The sequence below is a fragment of the Tarenaya hassleriana genome, unplaced genomic scaffold (genome assembly GCF_000463585.1).
Source record: "Tarenaya hassleriana unplaced genomic scaffold, ASM46358v1 Cleome1, whole genome shotgun sequence".
Lineage (NCBI taxonomy): Eukaryota > Viridiplantae > Streptophyta > Magnoliopsida > Brassicales > Cleomaceae > Tarenaya > Tarenaya hassleriana.
Genome location: NW_010960187.1, coordinates 7,837,236 through 7,853,791, shown reverse-complemented (window position 1 = coordinate 7,853,791; position 16,556 = coordinate 7,837,236). Strand labels below are relative to the sequence as shown.

General features: G+C 36.4%; 3 protein-coding genes across 5 annotated transcripts in view; 1 reads left to right on the top strand and 2 right to left on the bottom strand.

Moving 5' to 3' along the window:
* The first annotated feature begins 110 nt into the window (after positions 1-110).
* On the top strand, positions 111-2,513 carry LOC104818350 (ATP-dependent Clp protease proteolytic subunit-related protein 2, chloroplastic). Its single transcript, XM_010547909.1, has 9 exons — positions 111-247; positions 390-433; positions 551-623; positions 993-1,107; positions 1,191-1,328; positions 1,420-1,536; positions 1,735-1,803; positions 1,911-2,006; positions 2,079-2,513. Exons 1-9 carry the CDS (start codon positions 204-206, stop codon positions 2,214-2,216), a joined length of 834 nt encoding a protein of 277 aa, XP_010546211.1. The 5' UTR covers positions 111-203; the 3' UTR covers positions 2,217-2,513.
* A 2,784-nt stretch (positions 2,514-5,297) lies between these two features.
* On the bottom strand, positions 5,298-7,863 carry LOC104818340 (ACT domain-containing protein ACR8-like). The gene is made up of 7 exons (XM_010547899.1): positions 7,555-7,863; positions 7,224-7,269; positions 7,027-7,141; positions 6,858-6,925; positions 6,184-6,759; positions 5,970-6,074; positions 5,298-5,871 (listed from the first exon to the last, which is right to left on the bottom strand). Exons 1-7 carry the CDS (start codon positions 7,614-7,616, stop codon positions 5,524-5,526), a joined length of 1,320 nt encoding a protein of 439 aa, XP_010546201.1. The 5' UTR covers positions 7,617-7,863; the 3' UTR covers positions 5,298-5,523.
* Positions 7,864-11,148: 3,285 nt separating this feature from the next.
* The window catches only part of LOC104818319 (kinesin-like protein KIN-UA), a 5,793-nt gene continuing 385 nt past the window's right edge, over positions 11,149-16,556 (bottom strand). The window contains exons 2-20 of one of the 3 annotated variants that reach the window (XM_010547877.1): positions 16,514-16,553; positions 16,256-16,356; positions 16,033-16,155; positions 15,719-15,904; positions 15,400-15,621; positions 15,156-15,309; positions 14,885-15,034; positions 14,624-14,712; positions 14,231-14,434; positions 14,014-14,157; positions 13,796-13,930; positions 13,595-13,726; positions 13,334-13,472; positions 13,120-13,212; positions 12,759-12,884; positions 12,515-12,640; positions 12,145-12,288; positions 11,906-12,034; positions 11,149-11,460 (exon numbers count right to left, since the gene is read on the bottom strand). In XM_010547877.1, the coding sequence (XP_010546179.1) occupies positions 11,309-11,460; positions 11,906-12,034; positions 12,145-12,288; positions 12,515-12,640; positions 12,759-12,884; positions 13,120-13,212; positions 13,334-13,472; positions 13,595-13,726; positions 13,796-13,930; positions 14,014-14,157; positions 14,231-14,434; positions 14,624-14,712; positions 14,885-15,034; positions 15,156-15,309; positions 15,400-15,621; positions 15,719-15,904; positions 16,033-16,155; positions 16,256-16,356; positions 16,514-16,553 (2,589 nt within the window). In that variant the 3' untranslated portion in view covers positions 11,149-11,308. Of the gene's footprint in view, positions 11,498-11,905; positions 12,035-12,144; positions 12,289-12,514; positions 12,641-12,758; positions 12,885-13,119; positions 13,213-13,333; positions 13,473-13,594; positions 13,727-13,795; positions 13,931-14,013; positions 14,158-14,230; positions 14,435-14,623; positions 14,713-14,884; positions 15,035-15,155; positions 15,310-15,399; positions 15,622-15,718; positions 15,905-16,032; positions 16,156-16,255; positions 16,357-16,513; positions 16,554-16,556 lie in introns of all 3 variants that reach the window. The other 2 variants (XM_019203922.1, XM_019203924.1) reach the window with 2 other exon arrangements.

Here is a 16,556-nt window from a genome sequence, read left to right as displayed (position 1 = left end):
ATTGAATCTGAGCCGTCCAATTCATAAACAATGTCAAATATCAATTGATCCAATGGCAAAGATTCCTGAAGGCCTTAAATAAAAGGAAGAGGAGTTTCGGGCCATCTGATCTAATCTTCTTCGACAAAAACCCAATCTTTAAAGTAGTTCCGTTTCAAAAAATAAAAAATCAGATTCCTTCTTCCTCTCGAAGCTCGACGGCCATGGCGGTCCCCCTCAATACATCTGTTCACCAGCCCTCTCTATGGTACTTTTCTGTATTTGTTTCCACAGTGATTATGTTATCGTATACATTTGTATTATACCTGTATATCGATTGTTGTATGTAAATTCATCGGTTTTCGAATTGATAAGAGGAAACCCCTTGATGGGTTTTCACCGTTTTGCAGCTGTAGCATCAAGCGTTACTCTGGGTTGAAGCCCCAGTCTCCAAGTTCGTTCCTTTGAGCTTTCGTTTCGTCTCTCTTTCTCTGTTCGATAAAGTTTATATCTTTCTCATCCATTCGATGTGGGGAACTGATTCGTGTTGTTGTTTCCGGAATTCTATAAGATTTTTTGCCAAGTGGGAATCCGAATTTGACTGCAGAGTTCTTCGGAAGAGTTCACAAGAGTTTGCAGTGCGGGTAATGCAATATTCCTTCTTCGTCTTTGCAAAAGATTCAGGGAGAGGTCTCACTCGTTTGCTCAATTGAGTCTAAGATTAGGGTTTTTTTGGTGCTGGAATCTGGGTTTTAGTTTGTTTAGTATACTCATTTGATTCGTAATGTTAGTCTCACAGTGAATTATTAACCAGAGAACTGAGCAATAGAGATGGAAAATTGTTGATAATGAATTAGATTTAGATTGTTTGCAGAAAACTGTCTGCTTGGTCACGTTCTTGGCCTGCAAATGTGGTGGTTTAGGGATATGTTAGATTAGTTTTGCCCTTCCTTATGGACACCGAGTTTTTTGCCTTAAAAGGGTTTCTTATGTTCATGTTTGTGCTATCTTAGGACAGGGAGACCAACAAGGTCCCCGGTAAGAATGATGCCTATCGGCACACCAAAAGTATACTACAGAAACCGCGATGAGGGCACCTGGCATTGGGTCGATATTTGGAATGCCCTTGTACGTATTTGTACTTTGATATAATCCCGTCAATACACTCTATTTGGAGTTTTGGAAAAGTAACTTGAATCTTTTCAATGCAGTACCGAGAGCGTGTTATCTTTATTGGACAAGATATTACCGAAGAGTTTAGCAACCAAATATTAGCAACCATGTTATACCTTGACACACTTGATGACTCTAGGAGGATGTATATGTACCTAAATGGTCCAGGCGGTGATGTGAGCTTTTCCTGGCCCTCTTATATCTTGTTCTTTTTCCTCGACATTTTCCCGGTTTGAAGCTAATGTCGAAAACTTTTTTTTTTTGCAGCTTACTCCAAGTCTGGCCATTTATGATACGATGAAGAGTTTGAAGAGTCCGATTGGGACACACTGTGTCGGTCTTGCCTATAACCTTGCGGGGTTTCTTCTTGCAGCCGGAGAAAAGGTAATCACTTGATCGAGTTCTCCTTTTGTACGGCTATGACTGATATCTTGGATGATTCTGTTATCTTTTTGGTATTTATTCTTTGTGCTTGACATGTTCCAAGGTTGTGGGTTAAACTATTGAAAAGGTGAACTTTTTTTTTTCTCGGGTGCGATTTTTTAGTGATAATTTTGGTACTTTCACCCACCTGTGTAAAAGGGTTATCGGTTTGCGATGCCACTATCAAGAATTGCTCTGGAATCACCAGCAGGGGCAGCCCGAGGTCGGGTAAGAATCACTTTAGCTTTAGAAGAAGTAACCTCTTGAGTTGTTTTTCGAATCCAATATCTCACATTTCATTGATCATATCACAAACAAATGAAAACTCGATACAGGCTGACGATGTCCGTAACGAAGCAAACGAGCTTCTAAGGATCAGAGATTACCTCTTCAGGGAACTGGCCAACAATACCGGGCAGCCTGTCGAAAAGGTTAAGTCTTTCTTTACAGTTTAAACTGGAAAATCGGCCTCTAAACTTGTGAATGAATGCATATTGAAACAGATATACAAAGATTTGAGCCGCGTGAAAAGGTTTAATGCCGAAGAAGCTATGGAATATGGACTTATCGACAAGATTTTCAGGCCGCCGACTATAAAGGATAATGCTCCTCGCCGAGATGAAACCGCCGGTCTCGGTTAGTCAGTCAGTTGCTTCATCACTTGTTGTATTCTGTCTGCTTCTCAAAGCCCCTTTCCCTCCGACCAAAACTCATGAGTTCGACACTTTGGCATTCTCACTTCTAAGGTTTCAGTCATTGTGCTTGAAAGAACAGTTCTTTAAAAGACAGAAAACAGTTTATGGGCCTATTTGGATTAAATAATGGGCCATAAATGGGCTCTTGGAAAGCCCAATTTTGTTTTTGAATTCATATCCCAATGGGCTTAGACTGGGTCGGTATGATCTCCATTGTCGGAAGAAGCTTCTTTCCGTCGATTATATTTATATTATTTATTGGGCTTGCCACTTGCAGTGTATTAAATTAAATCCTAAAACTAATATTTTATCATATATAAAATAAAAATAGGTGTTTTGTATATTTGAATTTAATCTTGGTAGCGCGTATACTATACATATATGTGGATCAGGATGTGCACAGCATATAGTATGTGTTTATACATGACGTATACAATATATATGCATAGATACACGTGTGAGTTAATGCAGAATTTTTTTTAAAATAAACAATTTAGCAAATAAGAAATGACATTGAGAAGGTGACGCATGGGCCATGACATGATATGATATTACATTAGCGTGGACATTGGAAGCGCTTATTTGTTTATTTCGGTTTATAACAATCTTTTTGTGGTTACATTGATTAAAAAAATACAGACATTTAGTTCCACGATAAATATTTTTTTAATTGTGTGCACCCAATGTGTCCGAATTTAATATCGTTCGAATGGCAAATGGATAAACACCCTAATAACACACACACACACACACACACACACACACACACACACACACATATATATATATATATATATATGATGACAACCGATTGATTTTTTTTACTAAAAAAATAATGTTTTTATGTATTATTTTATCTCTAAATCAATCTTATATCTTTTGCATTGGATATGTTTAGTCGTGAAGTTTTTATGAATTAATTGCCAAAAAAAAGATATATTTTCCTGCTTTATAAAAATGTTTAATAACTCTTCAAACCACGATTAGCTTGCCTATCTTATCATTGTAAATCCTAAAGATTTAAATTTTAAGCATTTTATATATACACACACACGAATACAGCCTTTACTAATAAATCACACCGACAAGATTTCCAACTTTAATACCCTTCCCATGGTCACAAATTAAATAATAATAAATCCTGAAAAATATTAAAGAGCAAAACTTTCATCACAAAATAAAATAAAATATGAATTATCGTTCTAAAAAAATAATTTTTTAATCAATAATAGATTTATTTTTCTGGTTCATATTCTATTTCGAAACACCTACCGAATTTTGATAACTCAATGTCCGTCTTCTCATGCAAACCGCTTTGTAGGGTTGATATTTAGATTATTTTCATATACTTAATTATTTTTTAATTTACATATGATTTTAAGGTAATCTATTATATATATATATATATATATATATATTTGACATGATTGATATATTAAATATTCAATGTGGTGAAAAAAATAATAGATATCATATACCTTTTCGTAAATTTATCAAAAGTAAACTCATTACGGGCACAAACGTAAACCCTAAGAAGATTTCCAAGTGGGGCTGGTGGGATTAATGCGATTCATACCAATTGGATTTTACTTAAACCAAATAAATTAACATATTATTTTGGACCAAAACATTGTTACTTTCCATAGCAAAATTTATAATTATTATTTGTCGTAATAAATAATGTTTTCCCAAAGACCTATATGTGGAGATTATTATATATCCTTAGGTCTTTCAATCTCTCTAGTTGGGTTAACAAACTTTGGTCGGTTTTTGTATGGATTGCATTGAATAATTCAAATTATAATGAAATTAAATAAACCATATGTTTAATTACATGTTCTAGGTACATACATGAATCTGTCAATGTCTCGTAGACTAACTCTTAATAGTTAATTCAAAACGCAAATATTCTTAACTGAAACCTTTTTTAAATTAAAAATTATGATGCTAAGCCAATAAGAGTGTATTTTAATCGTTTTTCTTGTTGAACCGACAAATCCAACTAGTTTTGTATATACATATTTAAAAATAAACTTTCAAATTCAAATTATACTACCAAATCTTGATATAAGAGTCAAATTTATATAATCGACATTTTAAGTTATTGTATGGGTATTATAAAAAAATTGCTAACTTATTAACATATAAAAAGTTAATCCAAAGCTATAAATTAAATCCCGAGTTATAGGTCAAATTTATATATGAAAAGCATTTCAGACCTAATACATGAGAAAGACATAATAAAGATATTTCTAGGGCATATAAAATGGGCTTATATATTTGATTTGTGGAATATAAGCTACATGAAATAATAATTAGTAAAATATCCGATCTCTTTCAAAATTTAATAAAAACAATAAACTAAAGATTAGATGGATACTTTAAAACTAACTAGCAAATTGAATTATTATTTATCTTTAGTTAGTGTGGTTTTGGTGGTTTTTGTTTTGGTATAAAAAATAAAACAATATATTTTTTTTATTTTCAATTCAATTCAAAGAACAAAATATATTTTTAATGGGTCAAAACTATAATATAAGGAAAGTTATTTAAAATTCAATTGGTTGTAACATTAGCTTTATATTTTTGTTTTGAATCAAAATAAAAAAAGAGAGCCACTACTAATTATCTCTATTGATATATCCTCAACCAAAATAAGTGGTTGAGCAAAAGAGAGAATTTCACCAAACGTATAATTTTTGTAGTTCCTCTTCCGAATCAATCAACTACCAAAGATTTGTGGGCTACCTACCACCTTTTCTTGACAAAAATTAACAATATATATATATATTATGAAAATTTTACAATAAAATCTCAACAATTTCGCAATATATTGTTATAAATAAATAAAAGAATTACTAACAAGTATTGCAAAATTTACATTAATGATTAATAGATAACTAAAATTTGGGACTCGAATTTCTCTCGAGTTAAGTCGATTACTTGAAATTATATATTTCAATCTACCATATGTGATTTATGTATTCCACACGGCGGGAGGACACGTAACGGTTTGAAAGTCACAAGTCAACCAACAATAATCTATAATTATCAATAGAAATTATGTGCAACCTAACCCTAAAGCCCCAAATCAAGAATACACTAAAGCATACCTAAATTCTAACCATAAATCTCCAATCTCTCTATGTACACCAAAGGAATGTGCCCAAATTCCGAGTAAAACAAAATACCTAATTTCACCCATTTACATGAAAACATAACCGTATTTGAAAAGCCCTAAATTTTGGGGGACCTAAGAGTATGATTTCACCAGACCAAAGCTGAAGAGATTTCTCCAAACCAAACTCCCAAGTGATGTCAGTGTGTGCTGTTTCTCTTCCTTCTTCTTGGGATGCAATCTCGTCGCCATTTCCTCCTTCACTCTCAAGCATTCAAACCCTATTTTCTCCCTCACAGATTCGATCAGTTTGTGCCCGGCTGCTTCGCCTTTGGCATCTGTCACGTAGAATATATTCGTCGCAGTGCCGCCTTTCGTTGATATCTCTGCTCTCGTCACGTTTACACCGTTCTCCCTGAACGTTCTTGTAACCTCGGCTAGTAATCCTTGCTTGTCCGGATGCCTCAGCTCCAGTCTCACACCCTGACATGCAAAAAGATTATACGGCGAAACTGAATCAAAATGTTAAAAAGATGTGAATTGGCTCGGGATATTATCGAGAACTTCATGTCGTTGTATACCTTGGATCCTCTTCTTTCAACTGCGGCTTGCAAGCACTGAATCACACGTTGCCTCTCTGCTTCTGAATTGATCGGTGACCCATCCTTGTGCCTAATATAGAATTCCTGAGTCAAAAAGAGAGATTTTTGGATCATACCCATCATTTTTCATCACAAAATAATCTGACCCGAGAGGCCTTTTCGACAAAATTGCATACTGTGAGACATGACATACCAAGTATGCTTGCTCTGCAGGTGTGTTGATGGTGGCATGAAACACAACATAATCCATGTCTGTCAACGTACACACCACATCAAAGAGAAGTTTTATCCGATCTTTACACTGAACATTAACAACGGAATAGCTTCTCTCAGCCCAATTCTGAACCGTCACAAAGGAAGTCTTGTCCTCCTGTTTTGTCTGAAACCCGGGTTTTCTGTCGTAGTCCCTGTCCTCGAACATCAACTGGTGAAGCCTCCTTTCCGTGTGAGTTACCGCCATGGAAACGCAAGTTCTCGCCGCGCTTCTGATGTCGTTACCGTCCTTCAAGAGGTTTTTCAAACGTGCTTCGATTCTTGCAATCTTCTGCGAATCTTGAATAGGAGAACCCGAATTACAATCTTTTACGTAGATTATGGCCGCGATTCTTCCGTTGTGTGTCCAGACCTTGGCATCAACTACGTCACAGTCGAGATCAGACAGAACCGCAAACACTTCAGACAGTAATCCAACTCGGTCTCTTCCGGTTAACTCCAAGACTGTTAGACCATTCACTTCAATGTTTTGACCGTAATATACCATCTCGATCGACTGTGAAATCCATACCCAGATAAAAACATTAGAAGATGATAAACACAAGATCAAAACAGGAAAGAACATTATGATGATATTACAAATCACTGATCAACCTGTTCAATGAAGCTCAGAACGCTCTGATCATTCAGCTTTTTTCCGTCTAAATCAGTGACGTGAAAAACTGCAAGAGCAGGAGGGTTAAATAGAGACACAGATCAAGGAAATTTTATATGTTTGTTGGGTTTTTCTTTTAAATAAGCCCTGGTGAGATGGGTCCATTACCATCCATGTTCCATCTCCCATCCGAAGATATGTAAGCTTTCTTGATGGAGAGGTTCAAATCGGTCAGGATCTGCACGGCTTCCAACAAATTGCCATGCCTCCTTGCGCTGTCGACCTGAACGAACCCAGCAATTATAATCCAGAAAATTCGAATTTGAATAAAGAACGAATTCCAATGAGAGAAAGGAAGCTATAACCTTGACGATTGTTGCAGAAGCGTAGACGCCGTTGTCGATCACCACCCTGTAATTATAAAAACCAAATGTCCAGTTTGAAATATAATTTTTATTCATTTTTTAAAATTTAAAATCGTAAGGGGAAATTGGGCGAGATTCTGGAAGAAGACAGAAGCGAAACATGAAGAACAAACATCAAATCCGGAAATAGTAATACGATATTTGAAATTTCTTGCATTAAATAGAAACATCAGGCGAAAATTGCATCTATGAGACATCAGATTCTCTGTAAGAGCAGAACGAAAATCGCAGGAGGAAAGAAAAGAACAGAGAGATTGGAAAGAGCACAAACCTCGGAGTGTTCATCCTGAACACAAGCTTCTCATACTCATCCAAACAGCCATTAATCTCCATCTTCTCCTTCTCTCAACTCTCTCTCTCTCTAGACCCGAAAACGCCGCCGTTTCACCTCTGTTTCTCCCAGCCGGAGACCAGCGACAAAACTCATCACCTTCTCTGTCCGAAGCCGACGATGCGGTCCCTTCAATGTCTCACCGGCGGCGATACTCCACCGGAAAACGTCGTTTTACCCATCGCTTCGACCATGGAGACTGTTGCTGCTTTATGTTTTCCCTCTCTCTCTTTTGAAAGCGGAAAGCACGCCCCCTCACATTAACCCCCAAAGACCGGTCTTCCTTTTATATACATGTTTTAAAATTTTAACTTTTGTTTATTTTATTAAATAAAATAATTATCGTTAGAAGCCGTGGACCGTTTTTTTATTTTTATTTAATTATATGCTATTAACATAATAATCAATATTAATCCATGATTAGAAGAACCATGCCGTGGTTTACCACCTGCTAATGACTCCAAGCATGTTCAAGAGCCCATCATGATTTCCCCTATACATTTTTATTATCATTTCTTACGACTGCCAATATTAGAAATATTAAAAGATATAGATATTATCTATGGGTTTTACAAATTATTACAAATACATATCTCACGATTAGTGATTGTGGATTAGCAAGGTTATTAGGGAATAAAGCAAAACCTAACCACAAGATCTGCCACGTGTCATGCGATCCTGGGTCCTGGTTGTTCAACCGTCCAGCTCGGAGGCCTCCTTTGCGTGCTTTCCACTCTAATGCACATGCCTCAAATGATCCGACGGCCAATAATTAACACGTGGCACGATCATGAGTCTCCACGTGTAATGGATACTCGCTTCGCTTCGTTGCCAAAAATTCTCTGCTTTTTCCGATTTCACCCACCTCTCGAATCATGACGTGTGCACGTGAGACCTACGCGCTCTTCCATTTCCCGCTTTTTCCGTACAGTTCTCTTTGTATTTTGCCCTTGCTTTGGTCCCGATTCCGCTGCCTTTTCAGGGTATATCCGTCTTTTTCCAACTTGGGAATTTTCGAATCAACGAGCGCCACCTTTTTTGAGAGGAGGAGATTCGACTTATGGAGGGTAAAACAGTACATTTTCACTGAATTGACATGTGGCAGATTCTAATTGGTCAGGAGGTGGCAGAAAACCCAAATGGTCCACCCACGTCCTGCATCAGAACAAAAGTCACGTGCAACTACATGTTGTGGAGAATTCGATTCATGGGATTTCATTTCATTATATCCATCGCGATTTTATGCGTTTTAGAGCGTTTTCTAAACGCAGTTATTATATTTAAGACACTTTTATGTATAATTCGTGCAAAACGATATTTTTTGCACACGGGTTGTACGAGTTTTATAAAATTAATACACGGGCGTAAAATCTTATGAATTTGATGCGAACATGCAATGCTTTTTATTGGTGCCCTTCTATACGTCACATTTTCCATGAAATTCCGCATTTACTTGATGGAAAACTTTTTTTCATATATAATTTTATGTGTTCCTTAGCTCATATAGTTTTGTGTTCATATATTTATTCAGATTTTCTTCTCGAGAGATATAAATATACTGTTTGATTTAAATCAGAATTTAACCAACGAGTTTTGGGAGCATAAAAAAAATGTTTTCTAAATCATATTCTTGGTTTTAACGTCGTTTGATTACCCTTCAACTGTCATATTTTTATTATGAAAAATTCAATTTAATTTAATACTGCACTCCGTACATTCATTCCTCTCTAGAACGACGTGCATCGCAGTAACCGAAACATGAACCGACACCAGAACTCACCACAGCTCTTTTTGTTCTATTTTTTTATCCCCTTTTTTTTTGTAAAATTGTTCCATTTTGCTTACTATATATATACTTTAGAGTTTTTTTTTTAAAAATTTTTTTTAGAAAGGATTTAAAAATTAAGTTCTTTTTAACAAAATGACTGCAGAAAACGAATGCGCAAAAAGAATAAAGATTAAAGAAGTCTCAAGAATTTAGGAAATAATCTAAAAGAATGAACTTTTCAGAGTTTTAGACTTGAGGTATACGAAATTTGATTACAACATATATATATATATATGTGTGTATATATATATTATGGGGTTTAAAGATTGAGGCTTTTGTTGCTGAAAAGAAAAAGAAAAGGAATGGGCTTTTTCTTTTCCATTCTTCCACCTGGGTTGTGGCGGGAAAAGTCCCCGTCAGCCTAGGCGACTAGTGGGCCGGTGGGATTACGTCATCACGGGTACATGTCGGGTTGAATAACGATTTAATTCAGCGTGATTATTAATATTTTATTAGTATCGATTTCTCTGGTAATAAATTCGAGATGGTCTATAGAAAACGCACACGTAAAACGAGTACATTTTTAAGATTGGTTTTGTTTTCAAAACAAACAAATTTTCAGATTAATGAATTTTAGTGAACCCTCATTTTGAGTTTCAAAGTTCGCCTGTTGTTTGCGTTCCGTAAATCAGTGAGAAACGAATTCCTTTTATATATATATATATATATATATATATATATATATAATTGAAATGATAAAATAAAGGGATAATCCTATAAAAATATCCGAACTTTTACAAAAATTCCAAATAAATATCTGAACTATAAAATTGTCATATAAATATCTTAACTTTTCACAATTCCCACATAAATACCCATATTTTTAAATTTTTTCTAAATCAAACAAACTGCTGACTCAACAAAAAAAATATTATTAAATATCCAAATTTTATCTACATGTATTTAAATTAATATATAAATATATAAATTCACACAAATATATATATATATAATAAAATTATTTATAATTAATAAAACATATATACACATAACTACAATATATATATATATATCATTATTAATACATATATATTAAAATAAAAATAATTATAATTAAATTTATATACATACATAATATATATTAAAATAAAAATAATTATAACTAACTTATATACATATAATATATATTAAAAATAATATATATATATATATATATATTAGTTATATATACAAAATATACATACACAAAAGTTCGTAGCTTTTGCCTTTATGACCGTTAATTGATCCTCGCTCACATGAGAAGGAAGTCCACAGCCTCTACAATTTTTTTATTCATTTGTTTTTGTTTAGTAAAATGAAGCGTCACAAATCCGCGGCTCACATGATGTGAAGCACAGATCCTACTCTTATATACATATGTGCATGTAACTATAAGTCAAACATTGCATCACTTTATGGCGCCTCCAACAACATTAATATGTACACAAACATGGTTGAAATAGGAAAATAAATATGTGATTGAAGGAAATATTGATTTTAATATATGATTAGAAATAATAATGGACATAATATTATATCAAATATTATGTATCGATCTTATTTATTTCTATTTCCTTTTTATTTGTCTCCATAGTTTTTCTATAAATATGTGAGTCATTTTCATTGTAATTCGACAAGTAGAAGAAGAGATGTAACAATAAAAGTAATTCTGTTCTTTTCTATTTGTTTTATTTTATTTTCGTATTTTATTTTTCTACAAACATAAAAAGAAAAAGAAAAAATCAAATATACACTTCATTATCCCCCAAAAAATCAAATCCAAAACACACAAAAACCCAAACATAATTTAATATCGTTCACTCTTTTCAAATTCCTCAATGTTAGAAGATATGATTTTTTTTTAAAAAAATAAAATGGGGGCGTGACTCACCGGAGGCGTCTGAGTTCGGAGAGGAAGGTAGGACTTGAAGTGAGTGTGCGATGAGCAAGACTTCTTATGTCATCTCTCGAACACTCTTTAGATATCCTCACCAGTTCCCTTGTTCCCCCTTCCTTCACCATCTCTTTCGCGTTCCCTTCTGCCCAATTTCCACCGTTAACTTTCGCTTTTTACAGCTACATTCGATATGTAATTGTATACATCAAGCCCAAGTTTTCAAGTTTGTGTCGTACGGTCAGATATCTAGGGGTTTGGGCAGTGAACGAGGCCCCTAGCACAAGTTCTGGACCACCCAGACCAAGGGTTTCGGGTTCGGGTTTTACCATCTCATGACTGGTTACCCCTGTTTTACCGCCGCATGCGTCTATATTTTGTGCAAAATTCCCATTGCACTCCAGATGGTCAACTCGCGTGAACAAAAATTTGCAGATTTTCCCGGGTGTGGTACCCTCGAGACCCCAAAATCTCTGGGTACTATCTGATATGTCGCTAGGGGTGGGCGTAGGTTGGTTTGAACTCTCAGTACTATCTGATAGAGAGCTGCATGTATGTATGTATGTATGTATATTGATGTAGACACTCACCGTGCTGAGCTAAGTGGCAGAGAGCTAGTTCGATATGTCGCCTGATCGATGAAGCTTCGGTCTTGGCATTTTGTACGATCCAAGACAGTGCACCATCTTCTATTAAGACCGACTTTCCACTTTTTGTTCCTGCTTAAACCATTTTCCAAGGAAATCAGTCATTTATACTTTTTCTTCTTCCAGGTTTTGATGCTTGCTCGCTAAACGAAAGTAATTTCTGATTTGGAGTCATTTTTTACCTTGGGTTGAAGCCCTCGACTCGCATTTCGCAAAGTTAGCGAATCCGCGAGCAACTTGTGCAAGAACGTCGGGGTGTCCACATCTGACCATTCCCAACAAAGCCGTAATGCCACCCTCCGATCTCAGTTTCGCTTGCAGTTTGTCTGGCGACAAGCAGGAAACTGAATCAGATCAGATCAAGGCGATTTCTTTCTGAAAATAACAAATCTGGGTTTCTATATAGGGAGAGGCCTAGGAGAAATCATTGGCCTTGCAGGTCAAATCTGGGTTTCTATCAGTAAATTTGTGTTCAAACGTAACCATGTAAAAGATGTACGTTCAACTTCAAACACAGTTTTTCAATTGGAAAGTTTCAGAAGGTCGAATTACCATTTCCACATAGATTAGCAATTGCTCCAGCTACCATTCTGAGGGTTTGAGGATCTTGAGCATTGGCTGCTGTCATTGACAGTAAACTGATGCCCCCTTGATCCATTATCATTTCCTGGTTAGTTTCTGAGAAAAACCCGAACGAAGAAATTGTTACACTTTTGTGAATGAGAACGGAGACTTGTGAGAAGCCACAGTATGGTCAGGTCATAAGTGTCAGAAGCAGCATCATGGGTAGTATTACCATTCATAGCAAGATTGGCGATTGCACCAGCAGCAACTCTGTGGATGGTCTCATCTTCGGAATTTCTCAGAAGCATCAACAAAGACGTCAGCCCTCCAGCTTCCACAATTTTTTGCTGGTTTCCCTCTGGGTGACCATACAATAAATAACCAGTTAAAGCCAAAATACACTGAGACTTCTTAGGCGAAACTCATTTTTCTAAATCGTCGATTCTAAATCTAGTAATATACTGGATCGCAAAATGTTTCGTCGGGAGAATTCTATGCAAGCCTCACTCGAGGAACCGCAAAGTTGCATTATAAGATCACAACTGCTAAGAGGCCAAAGATGAAGACAGCAAAAAATAAATGAAGAAAGAAACCTTCAGCAGCTAGGTTTGCAACCACTTTGACAGCATGTATCCGCACATCGGTGTCTTCTGCTTCGAGCAGGGATAATATCTTTTGCAGACCCACTTTGAAATATTCGGTATGCAAGAGGGAGAAAAAGAAAGAGAAAATTAATTACTAAGGCATCATTTACATATCTTGATGAGAAATGAAATGATAACAAAGAGCGGAATCCTCAGACATTACCTTGCTCAAAGAGTCTAGCTACAGAGGATTTCTCGCCATTTCCCGGATCTTGGAGCTGAGGAAGTCTTAACTGAGACATAAGAGAATCGAGAGCATTGGGAGTTCTCTCTGGACCGTGTCTCTCGAGGTTTTTTCTTGTCTGCCAGTATAGATAGGTAAGCAATGTATAAAGCAGGACAACCTTGGAAAACAAAAAATCTCTTCATGTTTGATAACAGACAAATATTTAAGTAATTCCAATGAAAACCCATTGATGTGTACCTCGTCAGCATTAAGACTCAATTGGAGTAATTGAGTTTGCAGTATCGCTATTTCCCCTTCAAGTTTTTGTTTCTGCTGTGTCTCATTTTCCAACAACTTGTGGAGTTTAAAAATCTCAGAATTTCCTGATACCTGCGAAGATATGTAGATCTATAAGTAATTTGTGTGTGTGTTTAAATGAAGGAAGATTTTTGAACATACTTCTAAATTTTTCAATTCAGAGAACCGAAGTTTTAGGCTGTTGATTTCCTCTTCAGCTGCAATCCTGAGTTGAGTTTCTTTCTGAAGCAACTTTTTCAGTTCAAAGGCTTCCTCAATGGATGGGGTTACCGATCCCTGAGTATAAAGTATACATCTGAGTTAGGTGAAATTAGCTGCAAGGTAAATGAAATATTATGCACGTCATAGAGAAACATTACATTTCCATTTGATGTGACGTCTATGCCTTTTTTCTCCCCGAGCGCAAGTCTTTCTGCGGGTAGCTTTTGTTGATTCTTTGACCATTTCTCCTCGAGCTTCTTTATCGAGTCCGTGTAATCTTTTTGATGCCTTAGTTTCTCCTCCTACACAATGATAACGAGAACCAAATCAGTAGACCAGAGGGAACTAAGCCTGTTTCATACAAAACGAACTCACCTCTAATGCATTGGCATATCTCCTTTCTGCCTCAGCAATTTGATTCTGAGCTTCTATGGTTATTCTCTCGATCTCATCCACGAAAGCTTTCTGCTGCCTTTCGTTTTCTGCTATTAGATTCTCCATCTGTACCTCAAGCCTTCTAGACAAGCTTTTGTAGTCAAATTCTTCCTTTAACTTCAACATATTTTCCACTTTCATAGCCTATACAGGTCACAGGAGAGTGCTACAGTTAGCAACAGATAAAAGCCAAATCAAGAGTCAGAGCATAAGCAGATAACTTATATATGTTAAAAGTTTTTTTTAAAAAAAAGAGAGAGAATGATATCTATAAAATTGAAATGAAATACCAACAGAAAACAATTTAAAGAAGTCTTAAGCTATGGGTCCTACCCTTTGCCCGAACATTATAGTGCTTGATGTCTCCCCTCGATGTCGTGGGGAAGGACCAATTGTAATAACTAAGGAGGTCCTTGCTGTGCCTGTTATGATAGTAGGCCACATGTCAAGGTAAGTTAGCACAGAAGAATTAGAAGAAAGTCATAGATCAAGGATTGATGACAGCTCGTTTTTTTTTTTTCCATCTAATCGTTAAGATAGTGAAAAAGTCATAAAATTCAGTTGAAACCTGAAGAGCAATGACTAACAACTTGCCTCCAAATGAATCTCGAAGCAATCTGGTTAGCTTTGAATCGCGAAATGGGACATGAGGACTGTTTTCTGCTAGCGCATTGATGCATTTCCCCAACGCGCTCAACGATAGATTAATAGATTTCGCTTCCTCTAGTGTATGTCCCTCACTTCCTGGTATGACAAATAAACAACATGACTTCAGCTAAGATTAAAAACAAAAAGGGTAAAACTTAGCGTCAAAATCCATGTATAGCCTAAAATTCAATTTGTTCCTCTTAATGAATGTGTTCACCTGATTTATCGATACGCTCTGAGCCAGCAAGGTCCACCACAACTAATTTTCCCTTCCGGACAACCGGAGGTTTAAGAGATTTGGACGTATGAGAGTTTCCGCTACTCTCATTTGAAAGAGTATCTCTTGTTCTCAACGACCGCTTTACTTGTACCTGCAATGTCAACTATAGAGATGAATTTGTGGCTTCAAACCAAATAAACAAGTTTTCACCAACAATGGTCATCGATCAGTTACGTTCTACCATTAAAATAGCGTGACTACGAGATGACTCGGTGTTTAATTTGGTGTTGGCAGCAAACCGGTGTGCTTCTCCTAATCTTAGAAGTTCCAAGAAGCTCTGTTGGTCCCTAATTTCAACCACAGTAGCTCCTGGGAGAGAAACGTCTCCGGTTTTTGGCACTTCAACTATGGAAATATTATCGGTAGATGGATCAAGAAGGTCCTGTATTGTCTCCATATAAAGCTGCAACCCCAATCAGAAAATTACATTAAGCATACTACCCTAAAATCCATATGAAATCTAATGTGTGACCCGATATAGCATCGAGAAACATAACTACCTGCAAGTAGGAGACAAAAACCGAATCAGTCTCCAAAGACACTTCGGCTAAGATGTCCTCCATAGCACGAACCATTATTCCACGATCAGACACGTCTTCTTCCCCTAAACGGCCAAGAGTGTATGTTTTACCAGTACCAGTTTGTCCATATGCCATTATCGTCCCATTGTATCCATCCAAAACACCCTAATCACGATAAAACATCGGAAAAAAACATCTATCTAAGATGTTTCAACAACGATTCAAGCTCTGGATATTGATCATAAACAATTCATCAAAAGGGACAAAAGGGTCCATCAATGTGCAGATATTACCTCCACGACAGGCTTAGCCACCACTTCATAGACACGCTTCTGTGAAGCATACTCAGTGAACACTTCATCAAACTCGTATGTATCAGTGTCCCAATTGTTCTTTCGCAGTTTCAGTCTCTTAAGCTGAGAATCAAACACTTAAATGCATGATCAAAAACTGCCATGAACATTACACCATGGGCAACAAAGTTCATCAAAATTGATCTCGAGTAGCACAGAATACCTCCGGTTGCAATTCAACGCAGTCAGCAAAATCAGCATCGGCGGCTAGATCCTCCGCGTTGGGCGGCCGTAATCTCACAGCAACTCGAACTCTTCCAGGGACTAAACCATCATTACAATAAAAATCATCATGAACAACAACAAAAAAACCCAAAAGAAGTGTCCATGAAATCGTAATATGTAATTCAGCCTTATTCACTATTTCAAACCAACCGATCGAATCTTCAAATATTTTCAGTTACATAACAGAGCGCTTTACCTCCGGCCTCTCCGCCGAGCGCCGCCGGGCTGCTCTTCCGCAG